Below are 26,791 nucleotides of genomic sequence, written 5' to 3'. Positions count from 1 at the left end.
GGAAAACAAATTTATAATCAAGAGGGGAAATAATATTTTTGGTCAAAGATTGAGAAATGCAAATAAGCAATTTTATTTACTTTAGCATCTTAAATAGATAATGTCAATGAAGGTTTTAAAGCAAGAGTTTTAGTAATAGAACACTAAGGAAAACTATGGTACCATCTACCATAAAATTGATAAGCAGTAAATTTGGTTCTATAAAAGAAAAGGAAGAGTCTGTTGTAACATAGTTTCAGGAAATCTAATGTGAAGTTCCCTCCATTTTTTCACCACTTACACTACTGGTCCAGTTGTCATTTGAAGGGACAGAATCAGAAGTACGATTTGTGTAGACTGTTTCTGTAGAAAACCACAGGGTTAGAATACACTGGGTTGGATACTTGCATAAATGTAAAGTGACAGGAGTCTTTGGGCAAGTTCCTTAACCAAAATTATTTTTTATCTTGGACTATTATGCATTTGGACCAATGATTGTACCTGCCATTTACTTGGAAGAACAGTGAAAAAGAATTTTAAGATATCAAGAGGGAGCCAGGTGTGGTGGTGCATGCTTGTAATCCCAGCATTCAGGAGGCAGAGACTGGAGGATCACAGTTCACAGACATCTTCAGCTATTTAGTGAGGCCCTTCACAATTCAGTGAGACCCTGTTTTAAAATATAAAAAGACTAAGAAATAGGGGTGGGGGTGTAGCTCGGCAGTAGAATGCCCCTTAGTTCCATTCCCAATACCATAAATAAATTAATTAATTAATAATAAGATATGAAGAAGGGATGTATGTTACTATAATTATTGACATTTAATCCTTTTTTATTTGAAGTTTATTATATACAGTCTCAGTCTTTACAGGTAAGGAGACTGAATATATCTATTTTACAAAAAAAACCTTTAAAGTACAAAAGTATAAAAAGATTTATCCTAAAACCATACATAGTTAATGATTGACTATGCTGGGACTCAAACATGGATTTTCAGGGAATGAGTCCTGTAATATTTTGCTCATGAAAAAGCAAATACTTTTTTTTTTAAAGGGGCAGTTCAGCCAGGCATGGTGGCTCATGCTTGTTATCCCAGCCTTTGGGAGGCTGAATCAGGAGGATCGTGGTTCGCAGACAACCTCAGCTACTACTTAGGCCCTTCACAACTCAGTGAGACCCTGTTTCAAAATAAAATAATAAAAAATAGGTCTGGGGTATAGCTTGGAGGTAGAATGCCCCTGGGTTCCATCCCAGTACCAAAAAAAACTGTTCTTACAGTTTAGCTGAAGAGAAATACTGCTTTTTTTCTTTTCCTTTTTTTTTTTAAAGCAAAGTCTAGGTTAACATCTTATTAATTGTATATCTTCTTTCTTATCTCTTTATTTAGTATCCTAAAGATACTAATGAATATTAGTAATATTTTAATCTTATTGCAACTAAAGCAATTATCTAATCTTTATAACTTCTGTTCATAAAGATACTCTGGTCGCTGAACAATTGTTCTAGTCTCTCTGGAGCAAAAATATTTTTTCAAACTTCAATTAATCTTTTGTCCTCATTTGAGAACTTGTTTCTACATAAAAGTATACATGGATTACAATTTAGCTTCTTGAGCACTGTATCAGAAATTAGATAAGTAAACATTAGGGCTTTGTTTTAAATTTTTGAGTCCTGTACAGCAATTAAACTTGATGTAAGATTAACCCATTAGCCTTTAGAAGAAATTTTTTTTATTGTTCTGTACCTTGAAATCTTGGGAAAGGTGGTTTTATAGGCTGTTTTCTTCTTTTTCCATTTTGGTATATTTGACCTTTGTTTAGGTAGGGATTTTAGGCTAGGAAGGCATGATTCTTTGATTCTTTTAGTAGTTTAGAGTTGAGAAGTAAAAGCTTAAACAGATCTGCAGTTAAATTCCTTCTCCACTCTTTGCTACTTGTGTGACCTCTGGTAAGTTACTTAACAGTCTCTAAAACATAATTTTCTCATCTGTAAAATGGAGATAATTACAGCATCAGTCTCTCCTAAGGATTAAGATGATCTCTGTAACGTGATTAACACATCACTTCTCCCAAAGAGAACATGGCGTACCTGTGCAGCTATTGTTCCTACTGTAGACAAAGGCAATTTCTGTAAGAAAGCAAAAGAAAAACTAGAAGGCATTTCAGAGGAGGGTGACCTAAGCTGTTGGTGACTCTGGGGAAGGAAAGCTCAGGGACAGTAAGCATCTTTTCTGCCATAGAGATGAAGTGGGTTACATCAAGCTGAGCATAATCTAGCCTGTTCTCGTAAAAAATTCCCTTTCATTCATTTCTGCATGTATTTCTTAAGAATTTTCTGATCTTTTCTCATTTCTGCTTCTTCATAAAAATCTTCATTCTTTCTAGGTTCCATGCCAACCAACTATTGAGTGCTTTAAGGCAAATGAAACTGAAGTTGAATGAGTCTTTTTAAGGATGTTTTAATTCTTAGAGATAAAAGTATGGCACTTTGTGGGACAAGTGAGTGTTTGTTTGCTATGTGAAGTGACCGATTAATGCTCTGTGGCTGCTGGAGGCACAGAGGCCTGGCTCTCCCCTCCTCTCTCTGCTGCTTAGTTCAGATGGGGCCTACTCTGCTTCATTGCCCAGCTTTATGGTCCCCTGTAGAAGCAGAGCACTCTCTCAGGGTGTGCCAACCAATGGTGGCATTGATGACAAGGCCTCTTGAGTATGGCTGGATGATTGTGGTTAGACACAATTTTTTAAATTTATTGGTACGCACAATATATTTTTGAAATGACATAAAAATTCCTTATGCTACAGAGCTTTAATCTCCTACTTCCATGTATGTTGTAAATCTCAGAGTGATATCTGTTTCAGGCCCTGCTTGAATTTCTCCAAAGAGTCATAGATAATAAAGAGAAAAACAAAATGACAGCCATGAACGTCGCAATGGTCATGGCCCCGAATCTCTTTATGTGTCATGCACTGGATTTGAAGTCCAGCGAGCAGCGAGAATTTGTAATGGCAGCCGGGACGGCAAATATCATGCACTTATTAATCAAGTATCAGAAACTCCTATGGACGGTAAGTGCATATTTTTCAACTGCACAAATGACTGTATATTTTTCTAGCATTGATTGTTTATAGCAAATTTAAACATAATTTTATTAAGTAAATATAAAAGATGTAAAGTGCCTTTTTCTTAATGGCTTAAAAAGTGTGTTTGTTGATACCGGTATTATAAAATTACATTTAAAATATGTTAGTGCAGAAAATATTAAAGGCATTTTATTCTCAGATTAGAAAGGCCTCATGAATTTTGTTTTCCTTTTCTTCTTCTTTTTTCTTTTTTTAGGTGGTATTGGGAATTGAACCCAGAGGCATTTTATTTCCAAGCTACACCCTCAATTTTGTTTTATAAATTAATTGGTTAATTTATTTATTTATTTTCTTGTGGTGCTAGGGATTGAACCTAGGGATATTCTACCTCTGAGGTATAACTCCAGATCTCTTTTTATTTTCTTTTTAAAATTTTAAAACAGGGTCTCACTAAATTTATGTGTACAGGCCTTGAACCTGTGATCTTCCTGGCTCAATCTCCCAAGCACTGGGATCATAGGCATGTGCCACCATACCTGGCTATGAATTTCTATTTCAGTATTGTAAAATCAATCCAGGTGTGGAGGCACATGCCTACAGTCTCAGTATTTGGGAAGCTGAGATAGAATGTCAGGTTCAAGGCCAACCTCAGCTACTTAGGCCCTCTGCAATTTAGTGAAACCATGTTTCAAAAAAAAAAAATGTAATAGAGCTGTGGGTTGTAATTCAGAACTAGAATACACCTGAGTTCAATCTCCAGAACCACCACCAAAAAATAAAAATTGTAAAATAAAGTCAAGAAAAGATGCCTGTAAGAAATATTTTCCCAATTTCCTTTTTTCTTAGTATCCAGGCCTATTGTTTTATCTTTTTCTTCTTTTTGTGCTAGGGATTAAGCATGAGGGCAAGTGCTCTGGTACTGAGCTACATCCTCGGCTCTTTATATTTAATGTTTTGAAAGCCTGGTTTCAGAAAGTTGCCCAGGCTGGGCTTGAACGTCCATGCTCCTGCCTCCCCCTTCTCCCCTGAGTAGCTTGAATCACCAGCACAGGCCATGCACCACCTTGACAGGCCTATTGTGTTCTTTAAAAGCGTATACTCTCTTGGCCTCAGATCATTCACCGTTATTTTCTTCTTAGCTGCTTAAAGTGATGGATACATTTCGTACCCTGATTGCTGAGACTGTCTTGATAATGGTTCCCTATTTTGCCCTTGCGTTTTGACAGATAATCAGAACATGGTGGTAGATGAGAGGCTTGGTTGATTAAGGTCTCATTTTCCAGTGAAATTTATAATTTGCACGAGAGAGGCATTTTATAGGCATTTAGAAAATTGAACTGAAGAAGTTCTCTGCAAAATTATAACATTGCACATTTTATTCGAGGAACTGCCAGATATTAAATTTTTTTAAAAAAGATGTTATCTAGATTTGAATTTCTTATTTTTATATTTTATGTAAAAGCAACAGATATATGTGATTTAAAACATGTTTTTTTTAAAAAATTAATGTCAGTTATAAAATCTTAATTTTTAATATGTCAATATTATGGTCACATTTTGGTAGCTTAAATTTTCTTGTTTTCAGTGTGATCTCTAAGGATAAATTTTGTTTGTTGGTGAGTTTTTCTTTTGCCTGTCAGTAGAGGTCAGCTGGTTATTTGAGGAGGACTGTAGGTCAGCTATGGGAAATGTACAGCAGTGACCACCTAAGGGACAAACTCAGGTTGTGTCCTTTACAACTGGTCTGCTCAAGAAATTTCCAGTCTTGACAAACCCATGGCATGGAAGAGGTCACTATGTCCTTGAACTTCACAAAGCCTCTTTGAGAACCTTACACAGTGGGTGGCAAATTATATTGTAGATGGTCTGTATACTTTATAAATCAGTAGTATGATACATTTTATTTTTACAGTTTTAATGAATAGTGCACATAAAATTTGCATAATCTTCTCAAGTAAAATCCTCCTATCAAAATTGAAGCAATAAAATTATTTCTGTAGCTGGAAAGGGTACTATGTTTTTTTCCTCCCTAAACTTTGTTTCTTTCTTTTTTTCTTTGTAGATCCCCAAGTTTATTGTAAATCAGGTGAGAAAGCAAAACACTGAAAATCATAAAAAGGATAAAAAAGCCATGAAGAAATTGCTGAAGAAAATGGCCTATGACCGTGAAAAATACGAGAAGCAAGATAAGAGTGCAAATGATGTAAGAAAATATTGAAGATATGTATTTATTCTGGTTTAAGTATCGTTTAATAGTATGACTTTCTGCCACTTACTAAGTCTCGGTACTGCTAGTAAGGTAAAAGCATCAATAACAATAACCATCCTTCTGTTGTTATTAGTGGTCACGATTGACAGCTGGCCAGGTGTTGGTGACTCAACATATGATCTGTTAACGAGAAACAAAGGAATATAAGAAGACTGGGCAACACACACACACACACACACACACACACACACACACACACACACACACACACACGACTCTTGCAGACTCTCATGCCCACCGACTACATAATGTATAGTGAGTGAAAAATTCCCTGCAGGAACCACTCATCTTTTTTCATCTGTAAAAAGGGGAACAACACTTAACCCAGAGAGAGAGAGACATGGGCTAATATTAGTGCTGGGCCTAGCATTGTTCCTGGACTTCAATAAGTATTTGAAGGTTTTCAATTTGGTCAGAAGAATTTTGAGAGTTATGTTGTAAAGAAGAAAATTAAGACATTTCAAAAAGAAGTATCCATTAGTAGACACTACAAGAATATATTAAACCACTAGATTTACAATAATGAAATATACATGAAAATATATTTATGAATTGAGCTACCAAAGTAGCGTAAAATCACAAAATGAAAGGGTTCCTATTGTTCTCTTTAAGTGTATCCGCCCCGCACCGCACAGGGAAGGTTGTTCAGTTACATGCTGACATCTTGTGGAATATTCTGAAAATGCAGTTACCAGCCTTTGTCTGAATTTTTCTGCTCTGGCCTGCTTAGGGACCCAGCAATTATACACATTTTTTCTCCTAAATGAATTTATAGCATTCATCACTGTAAGAATTTTAAATTATTTTTAAGGGTCTTTAAAATCTCATGAAATATGATTAAGGGAAATTAAATACTTTTTTATATTTTTTGAGAAAGTGCTTGATATCAGAAGGCTAGAAAGGACTGAGGTATCATTTTTGTTTAATGTTGGAATAACACCATTACCACTGTAAATAGGGGAATATTTTCTGTTCGGCACTCCTGCTTATTCATGTTAACTTAAGTGACTTGTGTGTATATATGTAGTACTGGGGATTGAACTAGGGGGCATTCTATCTCTGAGCTACACTTCCAGCCCTATTTTACTTTTTATTTTGAAACAGGATATCACTAAGTTGTGGAGGTCCTAACTAAGTTGCTGAGGCCCTCACTAATTTGCTGAGGCTGGCCACAAAACTTCAATCCTTCTGTTTTAGCTGCCCAAGCACTGTGATTACAATTGGGATTACCATGCTTAGCTAATTAAAGTGACTTACTAACCCGGTTTATAAGGTAATTATCATGGTACGATGAGGTTCAATGTCTACTTAACGAAACATTTGTGTTATACTTTTTAAAATAATACATCCTTAATTTTAAAGGGTTACTTTCTGCAGTTGGAATGTTTAGGTACTTTCTTTTGTGTTTGTGTGTATTGGGGGATACTGGGGATGGAACCCAGGGGCATTCCACCTCCGAGCTACACTCCCAGCCCTATTTTTTAGCCTTTATTTATTTAATTTTTTTTGAAACAGAGTCTCGCTGAGTTGCAAAGGGCCTCACTAAGTGGTAGCTGAGACTCCAAACCACAGTCCTTCAGTCTCAGCCTCCCAAATGCTGAGATTACAAGCATGCACTACCACACTCGGTTTAGGTAATTTTGTCATTTACAGAAAAACCACATTAACTTGCATCTATTTATTTATTTTTGTGCTTTGAACTAACTGGGCATGAGCTGGGCTAAAAAAGAAGAGCTTCAGCACTATTAAAATGTCAGATTTTATTCCCCGCCTAGGGTCCTCCATATTAGCTGTAAGGTATCTCCCTGAGTTGTTTTCTTTTCTGTGAAATTTAGTTTTTTCATTTAACAAAATGCTACCATTTTCTCCTTGCCAAGCATACTCCATGTGAAGAATTCAGAGGGAGTTGGAGCAGGGTGCTCACCTTCTGGAGGCCAAGAGAGGGATAGGTTGTAAAAGGAATGTCACTTGAGGAGCTGGAAGTGTGTGACCTGAGCCTGACCAGGGACAGTGGTGAGGCCAGGGAACAGGCCGTGGGGGCCAGAGGGACTCACGTGGAGAGTCAATCCCAAGTGCAAAAAACAAGTCAGAGTTGTTCAGGAGTCACTGGAAGGGAGAGAAATGATCTACCCTGCAGCAAAGGCTTCCTCTTTAATTCATTTCCAGATTTTATTTTTCAAATTGGTGTCATTTTATTAGGGAGAATATATGTACACATTAAACAATTATGGAACAACAAATAAAAGTACCAGATACATTCAAATGCTGTGGATACAGGGTGGGTTACTAAGTAGTCAAAATTTTGTCGATGCTTTCATCAGTTGCCAGAATTTCAAAACTAGAAGATTATGGAAAATTTTGAACTGCCATCTTTAATGACATATTGAATGTAGGAGCATCCGGTTTCCCCAAGAGTTAAGGGCCTGTGTTCCAGCAAGGTATCACTTGCCTGGAGCTGAATTGCCTCTGAATCCTCTGGATGGGATGTGGGCATTCCCCCTTCACTCTGCCTTGTTGCTTTACTTTTTCAACTCTAAGTCTTTTGAAAAGACAGCATGAAATTATAGGATATGACACTGGATGTGGTGCTTTGTTCATATGTTAAGGTTTTTTTTAATCATTTGATATGTGCCTACTATGTGCCAGGTATTGTTCCAAGGCACTTGAAATACAGCACAGAACAAAACAGCAACATCACTACTTTAGGAGTGCTTAAACTCTTTCATGGAAGTTCTGGGCACTGAACTCTGGGCCTTATACATGCTAGGCACACACTCTCCCGCTGAGCTACATCACCAACCTGGGCTTAAATACTTAAATATATTAATTACATAGTGTGCTAGTATGTGGTCAATAATCTTTAAATTAAAACAGCAGCAAAAGAGGGGATTTGCAGAGCAGTCTCTTGCAATATTAAGTTAGCTAGTCCCAGTTTTATTTATCTGAGCAAAGACAGGGAGGAGGACAGGGAGTTGAACCTTGTGTCTATCTCAGGAAGTTCATTCCAGGCAGAGGGAATTGTTCTGCAGGAGGCTTAAAACAGGAACTTGCTCCAGGTGTTTGAGGACTAGCAAGGACTGAATGTGCTGAGCCTGAAGCCAGCAAACTGGTGGCTGTATGTATGTGGTCAAAAGGCAGTGGTCTAAAGGCCCTGCCTTGTGTTTTTTTTTGAGGTTTTGGCAACGGCATGAAAATCTACACTGTTTTGAAATGTTTTCCTGAGTTGTGTTAAGAACACACTGTAGGGGCACAAAGATAGAAATAGGGAAAAGCAGGCCGGGCGTGGTGGCACCCGCTTGTAATCCCCGCGCTTGAGAGGCAGAGACAGGAGGATCGTGCAGGTTCAAAGCCAGCCTTGATGGCTTAAGAGACTCTGTTTCCAAATAAAAATATAAAAAATAGATCTGGGAGTGTAGCCTGGAGGTAGAAGGGTTTCCAGGAACCCCAGTACAACCGAAAAAAAAAAAAAAGAAAGAAAAAGAAATAGGGAAAAGCTGTAGGGGGTTCTTGTGATCAAGGTGAGAGACAACAGGAAGTAGAGAAGTGATTGGATTCGGGATATTTTTTGATGTTAGGACCATTGGAGTTTCTTTTAGAAAGTATATAAGTGGAAAGGGATATAAAAAATGACTCAAGGGTTTTGGCCTGAGAAATTGGGAGGATGAAAGCGATAGGTGGGGAAGATCACAGTATCAACTTAGGGCCTGTTGAGTGTGAGGTGGCTGTTGATCATTAATCATGGAAGTTTAAAGATGGTTGGAGGGACACTCAGATTAAGCTAATGGGCCAGCGAGGTACAGAGAGGCAGGGCCAGTGGGAGAGCTGGGCCAGGGCTCACAGGCCAGCGAGTCTTCTATTCTGTGTGTGGCGGGGCACTGTGAGAGGTTGAGTTACATGACTCTATTTGCATTTTAGCACAGCTAGCATGATGGCAGGTGAAGGGAAGATTGGAGGAGCGTAAGGTGGGAGGGGGGTTGGTAGGAAACCCTGGGTAATTTCATTGTTGATGCGCTTATGTAAATTGGTAGACTCACTTCAGAGATAACTGGTTGACATGTGGCAAAGGCCTGAAAGCTAGACTTCTTATTGGACTCTCAGTGCCATTTTCTTTATGCCAAAATCAAACAATCCAGGAAAATAGAGGTGGCTGGTTAAATAAGTCATGGTATATTTATATAGTGAAATATTAATAATGTTTGTGTATATAGACATTCTTAGTATGTAAAAATATACTATATGAAAAATAAGTTACAAATAATGAATAGTATACTGCTATTTTTGTGAGAGATTATTTCTGTAATTTATTTTGAATGCTTACCAAAGGTCAAGAATGATGCTGAAAGTTTTATATATATTATTTTATTTAATATTCTTGATAGTCTAGTTGGAGTCTGTCTGTCTGTCTGTCTGTCTTTCTTTCTGTACTGGGGATCAAACCCAGAGCGTTTTACCTCTGAGTTATACCCATAGCCCTTTTTATTTCTTACTTTGAAATGTAATCACTAACTTGCTGAGGCTGGGCTCAAACCTATGATCCTGATCCTCCTGTCTCAGCTTCTCAAGGAATTACAGATGTATGCCACCATGCCCAAATTTTTAATTGTTTCCAGATGGGGAAAAATGAGGATCAGCATTCTTAATGTTATCCAGCTAGACACTGGTAGAGCTGGAATTTGAAATAAAATCTGTGCATTTCAATCCATGGACTCTTTACCATTGTTCTCACTTCTCCACAGGCCACAGAAAACCTGTAAGAAGGATATATACTCAGCTTGTAGGTGGTAATGAATATAAATTACTCCTTTTATTTTTTTGTGTGTGTTTTTGTGGTATTCTTTGAACCCAGAGGCATTCTACCTCTGAGTTATACCTCTAGCTCTTTTTATTTTGAAATTAGTTCTCACTAAGTTGCTGAGGCTGTGTTCCTCCTGTCTCAGCCTTCAAACTACTTGGAACTACAAGTGTGCACCACCATATTCAGCTACTTTTATACATTTTATATGTAACTTTTAAAAGATGGGATGGAATGAAGGCCCAGCTGAGAATGAAAAAAAGCTTAGAATATGAGCTAGTAGGACCCACAAGATGTGGATACTGGTTGGATGTGGAGAGGGTAGAAGAAGAAATACAGAATGACTCAAGTTTTTATAGAATGACTCACCAGGTTTTGCTTTTGTTTTATTCATTCATTCATTTATTTGCAGTACTGGGGATAGAACCCAGGAGTATCCTACCTTTGAGCTGAACCCCTAGCCCTCTTTTTTATTCTTTATTTTGAAACATACAAGTGTGAGCCACCATGCCCGGGTTTGCTTTTATTTTATAAAGATAAAACATGATGGAGCATGCTTGTAATCCCAGTACTTAGGAGGCTGAGACAGGAGGACTGTAGGTTCACAGTCTGCTTCAGATACTTAGTGAGACCATGTTTCCAAATAAAAATAATAGGATAGAGCTGAGGATGTAGCTGAGAGGTAGAAAGCCCCTGAATTCAATCTTCCTTACTGTATGTGTATGTCTGTCCATCTGTCTTGTCTCTCTGTCTCTCTTACACACACACACACACACACACACACACACACACACACACGAAAAAGAAACAGACTTGAAGTACAAGTCAGGTTTTCCCACCTGGACTGATGTACCTGTGTGAGAGTTGGCTAGTTGGGCATGACGTTCAGGAAACATACAGGGTGGACCTTGGGACTGGCCTAGAGATTATACTTGATACCACATAGTCCTTCCCAGTGCACAAGCTGGGTATGTAGAACAAGGAAATAAAAAGATGAAGACAGGTTTCTGGAGACCCCAATATGTATGTAGTGTGCTGCTGAGGAGGGTAAAAGAGCTGGTAAACGAGGCTAAGAAATAGAAGTGAGAGAAAGTTGAAGAATGATTTTTATCTTGGAAAAACCAGACAGGAAGAGTGAGGTAAGTAAAAGAGTTGTGTTCATACCAAATGCTGCAGAGGTGAAGGTTTACATTGTGTCAAGGTCCCCAGGCTTTTGCAGTTGAAGGTCAGTTATATCAGTCTCCAGAGCATTGTCAGCCACTACCCATGGAGAAGACAGATGGCCAGGGATTGGAGAGTGGAAGTCAGAGGGTATAGAGCATGAGAATTCATTAAAATAATATATTCTTTAAACTTTGTATGCTTTTAAACCTAACTATATAATTGGGCATTCACATTATTAAGGTATGCTTAAAGCTGGATGGGGCAGTACACACCTTTAATCCCAGTACTTGGGAAGCTGAGACAAAAGGATCATAGGTTCCAGATGGACTCAGCAACTTAGCCAGACCCTTAGGAACTGAGTGAGATCCTGTTTCCAAATAAAAAGTAAAATGACTAGGGGTGTAGCTTAGTTAGAATGCCCCTAGTGCAATTCTTACTACCAAAATAATAAAAAAAAGATATGTTTGACTAGGTAAATTAATAGTTTGAGCCAGGTTATAAGACACACTAAATTCACCTAATAAGACTAATTTTTTTTTGGGGGGGGGGTCTGAGGATGGAACCCAGAGGCTACGCTCCTTACCCAATTTTTTTATTCTTTATTTTGAAATAGGGTCTCACTGATTTGCAGAGGGCCTCACTAAGTAGCCGAGGCTGTCCGCGAACCACGATCTTCTGGTTTCAGCCACCCAAATGCTGGGATTACAAGTGTGCGCCACCATGCCCAGATCAAGACAAATGTTTTTAATGACTACAGCATATTAATCGTTTGGCACAAATGTGGATGTTCTTAAATGCTAATAAGTTTTATCTATTATTTAGAGCAGAAACAATTGGGGATAAGTAACAAAATTGTAATATATTAAAAATAACCAATTTTGATAGTCTTTGAATTAGTGGGGTTGACATCCCTTCCTCAGGCGCACATGTGAAGTCACAGGGCTTGCAGGTACAGCTCTTATGCTCCCATTCGTGAGAGAGCCAGCCATTTTTCTCTCTGTGCTTCAGTCTTTTGTAAAATGGTGAGGTAAGACAGGATTAACGACAATCAGAAGGTGGCAATGGAAGCATCCACAGTATTACTTACAAATAAAAGAGGCCACTTTTTCAGGGTGAAACTTGAGTTTGTGTAATTTAAAAATCATGAGAAAACCAGTATACTCAAAGTTTGGTAAGTGTATGTGCCTATATATGTATTTAATTGTTCTATGGTATTTTCCCTAACATGCATGAAAGTAGAAACAGTAATATATGAACCCCAATCATCAAATATATTTTTCTATCCAGTTTCACTTTCTTTTTGTTTTAGGATTTTTAAGGAAATCAGACATCTCATTATTTCATGTTGCCTCAGATTGCATCGCTGTCAGATAGGGATATAGGTGCAGTTTGATGAGCAATTACTGATTGCTAAATTTTCCAAGCTTCAAGGTCCACTGTGGGCTCTGATGAGTATGGTCTTTCTTCTGCCCTTTAAGCTCACCTCCCAAAAGGAAGCTGTGGCTACGGGAGAGGTGGGCTAGGTCCGTGGCCTATAATCACAGCTCTGTTCAGAATCCCACCTCTGGTCTCACTTAGCAACCCCACCCCAGGACATTGTTGCAGGTATTATTTCCAGCATCTATGTTAGAATTGGAAATAGTCTCTGGACTTCTTTGGGACCCATGTGGGAAATCAGATTATAATATCAAGCACAAAATCTTGTTTCTTTTCCATATACTTTTTGATCTTTTAATAGTGCATAAAATATCATGTTAAACTAGGAAAATATCAGAACTTATTTCATTGGAAATTAAATGCTTATTAATTATGAAAGTTATTTAAGGCCATTTAAAATTCTCTTAATCTGTGCGTTGAATAAAAAGTTTAAGTCATTTAGATAATGAAGATCCAATTATAATCAGAATAGAGTTTAGGATAATAGAGAATCCCATGTATATAACCACTTCCCAGTATTTTTAATTCAAATTAGGTGCTGAATATACCATTTTGATTTAAGATACCTTGCTAAAATGTCCATGTTTGATTTTTTAAAATATATATCACATACCCACTTGGCCTTCTTTCTGAGAAAGTTGTATTTCCAATTTGCCCTTTTGAAGACAAAAAGGTTTTTCTGTAGCATTAAAAATATTAGCTTTCTATTTAAAGAATTGTCTCTTCTAAAGGTCTGACACTAAATTTCTATGGTACAAAAATAGGAACAATGCTACACTTTATGACAAATACAAAAATCATTCAGTGAATAAGAAATAAAATATATCTTAGTTCAATGTGTAACACATGCAAAGACCATGTGAGATCATTTTTTCTATTATAAGTCTTTACATGCATAAGAAAAAATGTGTGTGTGTGTGTGTGTGTGTGTGTGTGTGTGTGTGTGTGTGTGTACGTACATACTGGGGACTAAACCCAAGGGTGGTATTCTGAGCTACACTCCCAGCCATATTTAATTAATTAATTAATTTTGTAGTGAAGACTAAACCCAGAGGCATTCTATCTTAAGCTACATCACCAGCCCTATTTTTATTTTAATTTGGAAACAGGGTCTGGATAAATTGTTGAGAACCACACCAAGTTTCTGAAGCTGACCTTGAACCTGCAATCATCCTGTCTTAGCCTCCCAAGTATTGGGACTACAAGCACATGTGCACCACATCTGGTTCTATTTTTTAAAATTTGAGATGGGGTCCACTAAATTTCTGAGGCTAGCCTCAAACTTGCTATCTTCCTGTCTCAGCCTCTCAAGTGACAAGATGACAGACATGTGCTACCATGCCCCACAGAAATTAAGTTGTAACATTCTTGGTGACTAAACTTTAATGGTGTGTTAGTCAAATACCACTCTAGTATGGTTGTATAGCACATAACTTGAGTTCACAGTATATTTTCCACCTCCCCGCAAAATGTAGGGGTCAGTGTCACAGCCGTTAGACCAGAGAACATGAAATCGAAAGGGTCACAAAGATTCTACTGTGCACAGATTCAGCTATTATGATGGCTTAAGTTAAGAACAGACTGTTTGGCTTAATGATCAGGCATGTTGTGTCTTTTCAAAGCTTGGCAGTGCAATGTAATTAGTATACTAATAGCATTCGAGTTTGATACAGCATGATTTTGGAACTTAATAGTGGTTGTCATACACCATTGCAATGAGAACCCTGGCATCATTTATTGTCATCTTTATGTAAATATCATTTTGGTTTCCATCGTCAGTATACTCAGCAAAATCTTTCCAGAGACAACTCTTTTTTTAATATTATGTTCATACTTTTCTTTCTTTTTTTTAGAGGAAGATTATGCATTTTTAATTTATTTTTTATTGGTGCACTGTATTCATACATCATAATCGAATAAAAACTTGTGTAGACATACATACACACTTCGCCCAGTTAGCCCCTACCCAATCCCCACCCCACATTCCCTCCCCATCCCTCCTTCCCATGCTTGGCTTAGTGGTTGACATCTAATACTATAGCAATTTATCCAAAATTAACAATGATAATCTCACATAACAGGTTCATCTTTCTGATATCAACCTTTTGATCACTTAGAGATAACATTTCAGTATTTCTTTTTGCTTTCTTTCTTAACAGAGGATATTTTTTTCCTTTTTTTTAAGGTAAAACTATCGTACATTTATTTTTTTTTCAGAAAAAGTCATCCTAACAAGAAATAAGAACTCTAAATACCCAAAACTTTCTCGTAAAAGAATAAAGCTAGTAGATGTACATTTTCTGATTTCAAACCTTATTTAGCTACAATAATTGAAATAGTGTAGTACTGCTATAAAGGCAGATATATAATCCAGTGGAGTAAAATAGAAAGCCTAGAAATAAATTCTTCCATATATGGTCAAGTTATTTTTGACAAAGTTTCCAAGAACATTTAGTGAAGGAAAGAGTAATCTGAACTAAATAGTTAAAAGATAATAATTACATGAAAAATAATAAGATTGGTACTGGGGATGGAACTGAAGGGCATTCTACCTCTGAGCTGTACGCTCTAGCCCTATTTTTTTTTTTTTTTTTGTTCTTTATTTTGAAACCGGGTCTCACTGAGTTGCAGAGGGCCTCACTAAGTAACTGAGGCTGTACACAAATCGCGATCCTCTGGTCTCAGCCTCCCAAATGCTGGGATTATAAGCGTGCCCCACCATGCCTGGCTTCAAAGACAACTTTAATGCTTTCCATCATTACCATTACATCCACCAGCTAAACTCATTTCATCTCCAAGAGTGTAAAAGGCACAGCAGAGTCATTGTGAGGCCGACTCTCGATCTTGGTGGCATTGTGAGAATTAGGGTGAGATGTATTACACTAGCTGGGACTTGTTCCTGTCGTATACATATGCTTTTCTACACTGTTTGACTGCAAATTTTTTAGTAGCCAGGGAATTTATACAGTCATCCTGGAAAGGTGCCCTGTGCCACTGTTGACCTAACAGAAGGCATTCACATGCCTACTCTGTTAAAAGAGTCAACCTTTATAGACTGTTTTTGGAAGGGTAAAGACTGAGTCAGCCTGTCCTCAGCCTTTGCTCACTGGAGAAAAGGGTGTCTCACCGCCCTCACTGTCTGTGGAAGAATGTCCTGTCATTCCCACGTTGGCAGAAACCAACCCTCTGCCCCATCATACGGAGGTTTGCTAACATTTCACATATATGTGAGAACTCCCAGATGTCTCAGAAGCCAGTCCTGGACTCTTCCTTTCTTCATTTCAAGCTCTCACCTAATCAGAAGGACTCGACATTTTTTTTTTTTTATTTGTGGTACTGGTAATTTTTTTATACTTCTATTGGTGCATTGTAGATTCTGCAAATGATATAATTTTGTTCTTTGTTGAGTAGAATTCCATTGTGTGTATATCCCATAATTGTGTAAACCATTCATCTGTTGATGGACACCTAGGTTGTTTTCATACGTTGTCTATTGTAAATTGTGCTTCTATAAACATGAATACATATGTATCACTATAACATTCTAATTTTGGTCCCTTTGGAAAGACAATGCTGAAGATTGAACCCATACCTTGAGCATGCTAAGCCCCTGTTTAACACTCTGGTATATTTCACCCCAATTCTCTGGGTTAGTGTGTCAGATGTGGTGCTCTTGGAAGTCCCAATATCATGGTGAAATCAGTGCTACTTTTTTTTTTTTAATGAGGAAGCATGTTCCTCTTAGTGGAGGCCTTCAGCTCTTTTTGAGGTCTGTCAGATAGAAAAAGGGGCTACACCATCAGGCAGGTGCATGTCAGCACTGAGAACCCTGGCTTCCTGCAGGAATGAATGTTTTCATGTAGTATAATTCTTTTCTCTCACTTCCTTTCTCTTCTTGTCTTTTCTTGGTAGTAGGAAGAATCCCATGTGATAGTTTAACTTTTTAATAAGACAGTGTGCCTAAGATCACTATTTTTTTCCAATAAGAAATGTGAATTGGTAAGCTTTTTTATTTTAGAGAAAGTTTATTTTTTCTCTTGTAGTACTGGGAACTGAGCCCAGGGGCACTTTACCATTGAGCTACAATCCCAGCCCTTTTAGTTTTTATTCTGATATAGTGTCTTGCTAAGTTGCTGAGGTTGGCTTCAAACTTTCAGTCCTCTTGCCTCAACCTCCAGAGCTGGTATTACAGGCATATGATATTAATATTTTTAGTGAAAGATATTGAGTGATTGATTTAATCAATTAACATTGATGGGTAGCTATGAATAGGACTCAAATATGTGGTGTGCAATTAGAATGATGGTGTTGTGTATCAGGATCCTCATATTAATGAGATTCAGAGGCAAGTTCATTGGAAAATGCTCCTTTTTTTTCTTTTCTTGCTGTACCAGGGATGGAACCTAGGGGTATTGTACCTCCGAGCTACACCCCCAGCCCTATATTTTAGTCTTTTTATTTTTTTATTTTTTGTGGTACTAGGGGTGGAATCCAGGGGCTTTTCTACCTCCGGGCTATACTCCCAGACCTATTTTAAACTTTATTTGGAAACAGGATCTCACTGAGTTGCTGAGAGCCTCACTAAGTAGCTGAGGCTGGCTTCAAACCTGTGCAATCCTCCTGTCTCAGCCTCCCAAGCACTGGGATTACAAGTGTGTGCCACCATGCCTGGCTAGTCTTTTTATTTTTTGAAACAGGGTCTCACTGAGTTGTAAAGGGCCTTGATAAGTAGCTGAGGCTGTCTGTAAACCACAATCCTCTGGTCTCCGTCTCCCGGATGCTGGGATTACAAGCATGTGCCACCACACCTGGCTGGATGATGCTCCTTTGATCCTGTGGATCCTGGAAGGGAAGATCCCACCAAGTTGAGCTGGTTATGGAAACATAGGAAGCAGAGAAATATGCAGAAGTAAAGAGGAATAGCCAGGCAGGGAAACTTGAGGTGTTTATAGGGAATTTTGGCTTGCCTTTTATTTTTAATCCAAACAGTAGAATACATCCTAAGAAGGAAAGGGAGAGCGCGGACAGCTAAGATTGTCTGAACTCTGATATTATTCTGGCTCATTTTGTTTTTGTAACTTATTTACTGTAGGCTTTCTATATATACATCCTTACGTCTCATTCACTTTAAATGTTAACATAGAGTTGGCTGCTTTTATGATACTCTAGGACTGGGTAGGAGGTAGTTATGGGAACAGTTTTTATTACTATTATGTTCACCAAACAAAACCTACATGTAAGGATATTTGGCCACTGCAACTTAACTGGGATTTCTTAACTTTTCACACCAGCATCAAGTACGTGGCTATCTGTAAACTCTAGCCTGCCACTCGGGGCCTTATAGACAAAGATAACAATAGACAAAGAGTTCAAAATGCCAATATTTCTTGCACTCCCTGAGTGGTCCGGGAGAATGATGGTTTTATGAACATAGCCTCAGTGCTTTAAGTGTTGTTCTTACGGTTTTCACTCTGACAATAAAGTTCTCAGTACCAGCTTTTTGTTCCCCATTTCTTTCTAGGAAGAAAACAGAGTTGACGTTAGTTCTGTAGGTAGAATGGCCACAGTAGGAAATAAACTAGATAAACCCAAGAGAGGAGTTCAGGTCCTCCCTGAGTTATGTTATTGACCTAACTGCTCTGGAGAGAGAATAGTGAAGACAATAGGCACAGGAAACACCCCATCCATTGTAGCATAATTAGCAGCTCATTCTCCAATATGTGGCAAATGAAAGTTATGTGTAATGAGTTGAGAGAAAAGATAAATTAGGCTTGAATCTGAGAGGCAAGGTCAGAGATGAGACTGAGATAGACTGAAGTGATCAGGCCAAATGACAGGACCCAGAAAGCAGATGCTAGAAAATCAGCACTCAAAGTTGAATCGAGAGATAACACAGGACATGGGGGTTAGAGTCCGTGTTCCCTGAGGAGTCCTCTGCAGACTTCTTTTCTTTGTCAGTCCAACAAAAAACTCATGTTACTCAGAAGCAATTTAAAATCTGTCAAGGGCACCTGTGTTTTAGTGCTTCCTGATTCTAAAGGCATTTTTTTGTTGTTACACTTAGAAATTAGATTAATGTCATCTGTGATTTATATTTGCTTTATGTCATAAAAACAAAAGTAGCTGGGTGCTGTGGTTTGCACTTGTGATCCCAGTACTTAGGAGGCTGAGACAGGAGTTCAAGGCTGAGACAGGTTCAAGACCAGCCTTAGTAACTTAGCAAGTCTATTTAAAAACAAACAAACAAACAAAAATAGAAAATGGGGCTGGTGGTGTAGTTCAGATGTAGAATGGCCCTGGTTTTAATCCCCAGTACAACAGTAAATAGATAAAATAAAAACAAAAGAAACTCAAGACAGGAACATTTTTAAAATGTGATATTGTGTGAAAAAGAACACTGCCTTGTCTACTAGGTAAGTACACCTAGCAATGTATTTGGTACTCAGTTGATGCTTAGTAAAAAATTTGATTGAATTAAATGGGGTATTTGTAGTATTTAAAGAATTTTCTTTAAACATAATTTCTGCATGCTGTTCTAAAGTCTGTCTAGGACATATGGTTATAAATAATAAATTAGTATTTATTTTAGCAGAACCACTTAGGAGTTAATTAAGTATAATATTTCAAATGACATAGCTGACATTTTGATATTACTATTCTCAGAATCTTTCATTGATACCTCCAAATTCATAAAATGTTCTTCATATACATGATCAAAGTACTTAGATATGGTCATCTTCAGTTGAAAGTATATGGTCAAAACAGGGGACCATCCAGATACAATACGAATCTATTAGAGACACATTTTCTTTTTAGGCACTTGGGGACAAAATTGGGGAGAAGTTTTGTGAATGTGTGGGAGGATGCTTCAGATGCACACGTACCACCAGCACAGAGAGTGACTTCTTTCTGACTCAATTTCATAAATTGCTACATGAAGAAGCGCCCTCAACTAGATAATACTCAGAAATCAGCACTTAATATGGCACTAATGGTTATTGCTGTCATTCTTTACATCTTTAAAAATAATTAAGCATTACGGCACAGGCATTATAAAGTTCCCCTATCACCATTAAGAGGATATTTGAGGTTTGATGTAATTTAGCAAATTACATTATACAGTAGTTAAGGTTTTTATGCAGTGAAGTAAAATGCATCGTAGTTAAGCACACTTACCCTATAATGCATTGTACTGAGTTACATGTTCCAGCTGCTGCCAGCTTTGTTCCAGTGTCATTATTGCTTTGCAGGCTGACGTTCCTCAGGGAGTGATTCGAGTGCAAGCTCCCCATCTTTCGAAAGTTTCCATGGCAATACAGCTAACTGAAGAACTGAAAGCCAGTGATGTTCTTGCCAGGTTTCTCAGCCAAGAAAGGTACAGGCCTTTTTAAATTTTTCCATGGGATAACTAACTTGCCCCCACTACCCCCTTTTAAACTATAGGGTAGTGTGAAGCACTTAAAATTTTTGTCTTTCCAGCAGATGAGAAGAACGGACCTGACAGACTGTTGGAGGGAGCCAGGTTCATTGGATGTAGTCTGGGTTCAGGTTGAGCCCATTTCAAGCAGGATGCCTGAGCATTCCTTCACCTGCCTTTAGTGCTCTTGGCAAATGAGGCCACTAGGGTGGTCTTTCCAGAATATGTTGCTTTGAGGTTAATTATTGTGCGTCAGCTGTTAGGAAAATTACTAATTAGGATACAGTGGGATTGAAACAAGACATCTTTTTCTATGAAACATAATAAATAAAGAGGAAGCATTCCAATTTAAAAACAGAAAGCAAAGAGCTGAGAGCCCCTCATCTCTGTCTTGGGGCTGATGGGGAAGAGAGGGTCTCTTGAAAGTCATTGGCCCCACTCTTGCTATAATGTTTGTGCCTTCCCATGTATCTTAAATTGTAAAGGTCCCAATAAATGTATTGGGTTTTCAGGTTTTACCCTTTAGATTCTTGTCTAAAGTCATGTTTTAATGCCATCTCTCCCATGTCTCTTCATTGAAATAAATCAATGTAAGTGTTTTTTAAAGAAAGAAAATCTGGGGCATTGGCATCTCAGTCAATGAATCCTCATTTTGCTCTTTCTTGAACTTAATAACCTCATTCTAACACTGGGGGACTTCAGTTGAGTTTTCTGCCAGAAGCTTCTCCAGTTTTAATACAGTACCTTTCTGATCGTTTAAGGCCCTTTTCTAAGTGTTGGAAGGGCCATAAACCTTATTTTAAAGTACCTTCCCTCGGAGTTTATGAGTTGGGAGAAGGGAGGAATCTCTATAGCTAACAGATGGTGGTGAAATGGGGAAAAAGTTGTAGCTTTAAAACCTCCACTCTGTAAGCCAACATCAGCTCCCTGCATAGGCCCACCCTGAAGGCTTTTGCTTTACTGGTGAGAAAACATTAGCTAAGTCACATCTCTCTCACAGGTAGTGGATGGAGCTGGAGTTTTGGAAGTGTGATTACTGTCCTTGAAGACAGTCTCTTATCCCTGTTCCATAATGTCTAGAGGTTCTGGGAGTCGATGGAACTTTTGTGGGATTAAGTCCCAGAGCAGTTGAGTTTCTCCTGGGAACAACTAAAGCTTCTGAGATCTTTGAAAGGGTATCTCAGCTTCAGTGAAGCCAGTCTACCTCCCTACACTCCCTGCCTCAGTAGGTACCAGTGTTTGCCCTTTTTCCCTCCAGAGAATTTGGTCCATCCCCTCCCAGAATGAGTTCCTGCAGATCTAGCTGGCTTCAGACTTGGCAGTTCCTTTAGAATAGACATAGTTAATTTACACCGCATTTACTTTCCAGATCCAAGCACTCCATTTATTTTGGTCTCTTCTGTCCTCACCACTTGCTGATAAGATACGAGTCTGATGTTGCAAAAATACATTTAAATGTGACTATAATATTTAGGGTATAGAATAAAACATCAGTCAGTAGATGTTATGAAAACACCAGCTTTGTGATAATTGCCTTCTACACTTTTGGAATTTTCTGCTTATGGTGCTTTTGTTAAATTAGTTGTTATTCCCTGGGGTGGAGTCTGTACTTCCTCCTCTACCAGAGGGGTGTCCTGTAAGATTCTCCTCCCTCTGCCAGGCCCTTCCTTATGCATGAGGATGCTGGAGAGTCAGTCCATCAAGCTGGATTTAATTGCTCACTATTCCTAGTTTCTATAATTTTAAATCTCCACTCCTCATTTGTAAAAGTAGACCATAATAGAACCTCTCTTGTAGTTTTGTGATGATTAACTAGGAAAATAACCATAAAATTCATAGCACTGTGTTTGGGTGCCATAGTTAGTAAACTCTTTGATAAATGTTTATATATTTTTTATCTTCCAACACATGTTTGTTTTTATTCTCTCTGTGTTGGGGCAATTGTAAACTCTGCTTCCTTTTAGCTTTATTCTTCACCAGTTTTTTCTACTGAAGCCAATGCACACGTGAATGGCACACGCACACGTGAATGGCACACACACATACAACAAATGGCACATGCACCAGTCTTTGAGAAAGGGTTGATGCCTTCTCATTAATTATGAATCATTAATTAAATATTTTAAAACTTAGATATTCCATCCTCACCACTAAGCCAAGCAAGGGAAGGAGGGATGGGGAGGGAATGGGGTGGGAATTGGGTAGGGGTTAAATCGGTGATGTGTACATGTATATGCACACAAGTTTTTACCCCAATATGATGTATGAATATAATGCACCAATAAAAAAGTTTCAAAAACTTAGATAATCCAGAACATCTACTTCATGTTTCTATCAAGTGGGGCAAGAATATACATATTTATTTATTTATTTTTATTTACTTTTTTTTTTTTGGTGGTACTGGAGTTCCTGGAAGCCCTTCTACCTTCGGGCCACACTCCCAAACCTATTTTATATTTTTTGAAACAGGGTCTCTTAAACCAGCACGGCTGGCTACGAACCTATGCGATCCTCCTGTCTCCGTCTCCCAAGTGTGAGGATTACAAGTGTGCGCCACCACGCCCAGCTACAAAAATATACATATTTAAAGATCAATTTTAGAGTATGCACTGACTAGATTATTTTTTTAATTTTTTTTTTTTTGGTGGTGGTACTGGGGTTCCTAGAAGCCCTTCTACCTCTGGGCTATACTCCCAGACCTATTTTATATTTTTATTTGGAAACAGGGTCTCCTAAGCCAGCACTGCTGGCTTGGAACCTGCGCGATCCTCCTGTCTCCGCCTACCAAGTGTGGGGATTACACGCGTGTGCCACCATGCCCAGCTAGATTATTTTTTAGAATTAAGTCTTTCTTAGTATTCAATTTGGTTTTTCATAGCAATAGTGATTTTTTTATACTCAGTTTATGGTCTTATCTAGTACAAGTAAAATAATTAACTTAATAAACAAGCATACCCTCAGTTAGAAACAAAGTGTGACTGTTAGGATGCAGGGCAGCAGCAGGTGAGACTTAAGCATGAGGACGTGCACGGCCCTGAGCACCTAGCCGTGCAAAGGAGTGGGTGGGTAGGGGAACTGGCTAGCCAGATGCACCATTGTGTGGCTGGTTAGGAAAGCTTCTGCTCTGCCATACTGTTCCTCATGGCTTGAGTACAAGTCAGACTGAGTTGTTTTCTTCTCGGTTCTAGAGTATCTCAGAGCTTTTTAAATCGGCAGTCCACAAACATTTTCACGCATCACAGTCCACTATAAAGCAAATTCCTCAACTTCAACTTCATCCTCAGTTTCTAGAGCTCTGGGTCTGAATTTTTAGCATGTTTCTTAAGTAATTCTTTTGAAAAAGACTGGAAAATCACTGGATTTTACAATTGAATCTAAAGATATTTTAACTATACATAAAAAGAAAATGTATGTATTTAAGTGGTGCTATATTATACTTCAACATACACACACACATGTGTACACACACACACACACACACACCATATAATGTCCATATCAGGATAAACAGATCTATCTCCTCAAATAATCACCACTTTTTTTTTTTTTTTTTTGGTGGTACTGGGGTTCCTGGCCCTTCTACCTCTGGGATACACTCCCACGGGCTACACTCCCAGACCTATTTTTTAACTTTTTATTTGGAAACAGGGTCTCTTAAGCCAGCGAGGCTGGCTCCAAATCAGCATGATCCTCCTGTCTCCATCTCCCAAGCGCGGGGATTACAAGTGTGTGCCACCACGCCCGGCTAATCACCACTTTTTTCATGTGTGTGGTACTGGATGGAGATTGAGTCCAGGGGCAATACCTCTGAGCTGTAGATCCAGCCACTTTTTATTTTTTATTTTGAAACAGGGCCTTGCTAAGTTGCCAAGGATGGCTGTGAACCTGTGATCCTCTTACCTCAGTCCCTAAGGCCTGGGTTTATAAATGTGCAACACCACACCCAGCTTCACCACTTTATGTTGAAGAATTATTCTTTTAGGACTATAACTCTGTAAATACAACCTACAACCTACTTATAAATAAGAATTATTCTCCTAGGAGTATAACTCTACAAATGCAACCTACTTGTAAAGTCAAGTCTTCATAATGCCTGTTTGTGTCTGTGCTGTGGGAGTGTATGTGCCTCCCACATTTGAATGGCCAATACAGACATGACTGAATCACGTCTTGGTCTTTGCATTCATCCTGCACATGATTAGAGTGATCAGCACAACAGCCTCCTGGCAAACACTTATTGAATAAATGCAATGTGAAAGCTGAGATGGAAATTTGTGCCTGCACAAAGGAGATAGTCATATTAATAATCATAGTGCAATTAATTAAAATATTATATTAACTTTTCATTTTAACCTTACAAATTTAGATATTGATTTTGCCTTCAGGTTTACTTTAATGTGCAGATGTGATATTTTGTTACCTATACAGAACCTCCAACAGATGAGAAAATACAAACAGGTAGATAATTAGTGTTCCTAGGTTATGAATTCTTGATATCAGCCAGAATCCCCCCAACATGTTAAAGTGACTTGCTTGCAAGCTCTGTGAGAATGCAGTTAATCACTTTGTCTTCTTCCTAATAGTGGAGTTGCCCAGACACTCAAGAAAGGGGAAGTTTTTTTGTATGAAATTGGAGGAAATATTGGTAAGCACAGTTTTTCTTTTTGCATTCAATTTGCTGATTTGACATTGCCAGTGTTTGTTATTTGTAACTTTGGAGAAAAAAGAAAAGTTGGAAATAAAAATATAAAATGCTTTAGGTAGTTGCTCAATATTATGGTTTAATGGCCTGACCCTTTTCTGCAGGGTCTACACGAGCTTCTTCTGCACAAATGTCCATTTACATTTAACCTAAGCAAAACAAGTTTCTTAGAACAGGAATAACTTCTAGAATGGTCAGTGGTGCAAGCTTTTCCAAAGGATGTGATTTTTTTTCTCTATTTTTGGTACTGGGGAATGAACCCAGGGGTATTATACCTTTAAGCTACATCCTTGGCCCTTTTTATTTTGAAAACAGAGTCTTACCAAGTAGCTGAGACTAGCTTCAAACTTCCTGTCTCAGCCTCCCAAATAATGGGATTACAGGTGTATGCTACCATACTTGCTCTGAAAATGATTAAAATTATTTTTATACCCTCACCATAATAAAGCATTTGAGCTTAATTAGACCAAAATAATACTTTTATTATGATATAGTACTAAATGTTTTAGTAAAAGCAAGAATTATTTTGTCATAGTTAACTTTCTACTAAATTTTATACATGTGTATAGCAATTTAGCAAAATGAGTTAATTTTGATCAAGTTCTGTATTTCACTTGCCATTTTGTAATTATCAGTGGGTCTTACTCATTTCTTGACCCTTAAATATGGCAAGAGTCACATTTTTAAGAAATAAATGAAGTGGTGTTTAGCTCAATAGTAATCAAAAAATAGTTTGAAGTTTTGTAAACTTTTTTTTTCTGGACCTTAATGTTAGATACAGGAAATGTGTGGGCTCATTCTTGAAATTTAAAGAAACTACAACTCTATTATAACCCTGAAATTATTTATTAAGACTATTTAAGCACTAGTACATATTTTATTAGGTGAATTCAAGAGTTGTCATTCTTATTACAGGCAATGAAGACTTTAAGGAACCACTTAAAAACCTATCTTACAAAGTATTTTCAGCTAAATAATGTGAAACCTATTTAGAGAAGGACCACCAAACTGATTTTTTCCCCTACTATAGCTACCTCTTTTGATATTGTCATGAGAAACAGGAAAGGATGAGAAGTGTTTGGAAGTCTGCCTTCAGCATCCTATCATTGGGCTTAAGTTTAGGATGGCATCCCCAACCTCCCCACTGTGTTAAACTGACACCACATCTCTTTCACAGGGGAGCGCTGCCTAGATGAGGACACGTACATGAAGGACTTATATCAGCTCAACCCCAATGCCGAGTGGGTCATAAAGTCAAAGCCCTTACAGAACACTTAAGCTGCAGATAACTACGAGGACTTCCAAAATAATTCTTGCTGGGTCAAGAGAGTAAATAAGTGAAATGGAAGACTTGTTATTCAACTGTACCCGACTGTTAAGTAATGATACCCTCAAGCCGTTATAAATTTGTGCTGCTGCCAGAATTATGTTAATTATGATTAATATTATTAGAAACAAAGCATTTCTGGAGGAAAGGGGTTTAATTAACTTGCAGGCTATTTTCATATAGTCTAAAATATGTAACTGGTTTTGTTTAGTAAGAAAAGTATTTTCTACCCCCCTTTTCTCCTAAAAATCATATGTTCTGTAATATATGATTCCTCACCATTTGAAACGCCTCACATCCGCCTTCCTTCGGTGAGGTTTGCTTTTTAACCAGAAAGGTAAACATCAGGTATGGCAAGTTAGGAGGGCAGCGTTCTGTAGTATTAAAACAGACAATCCCATGGGTACTTTAGAATGTTAGTATTCACTGCTTTGACTCACCTTCCACACCATTACTACCCTGCTTCTTCCTGACGCATCACATGCGCTGATTTGCATTGTTGTTTTTTTCAGTTCATCTTACATATGTGCGCAGGACTGTTCAGAAAATAGAGCTGCCAATTATGACCATCCATGGGGTACTTAATTGTAAGAACAAAATATGCCCAAGTAGAATACGTGAAT

The 26,791-nt window shown here is 38.0% G+C and overlaps 1 protein-coding gene across 1 annotated transcript in view; it reads left to right on the top strand.

The window, feature by feature from the left end:
• ARHGAP18 (Rho GTPase activating protein 18) overlaps positions 1 to 26,119 on the top strand; it is a gene marked incomplete at its 3' end in the record, with an annotated part of 147,903 nt that extends 121,784 nt beyond the window's left edge. The window contains exons 11-15 of the mRNA XM_080700033.1: positions 2,839 to 3,045; positions 5,123 to 5,263; positions 19,973 to 20,097; positions 24,723 to 24,784; positions 26,019 to 26,119. Coding sequence (XP_080556159.1) covers positions 2,839 to 3,045; positions 5,123 to 5,263; positions 19,973 to 20,097; positions 24,723 to 24,784; positions 26,019 to 26,119 — 636 coding nt within the window. The remainder of the gene's footprint in view (positions 1 to 2,838; positions 3,046 to 5,122; positions 5,264 to 19,972; positions 20,098 to 24,722; positions 24,785 to 26,018) is intronic.
• Positions 26,120 to 26,791: the final 672 nt, after the last annotated feature.

Source organism: Muscardinus avellanarius, assembly GCF_963383645.1.
Source record: "Muscardinus avellanarius genome assembly, chromosome: 8".
NCBI lineage: Eukaryota > Metazoa > Chordata > Mammalia > Rodentia > Gliridae > Muscardinus > Muscardinus avellanarius.
This window is presented reverse-complemented; position numbering and strand designations above follow the sequence as displayed.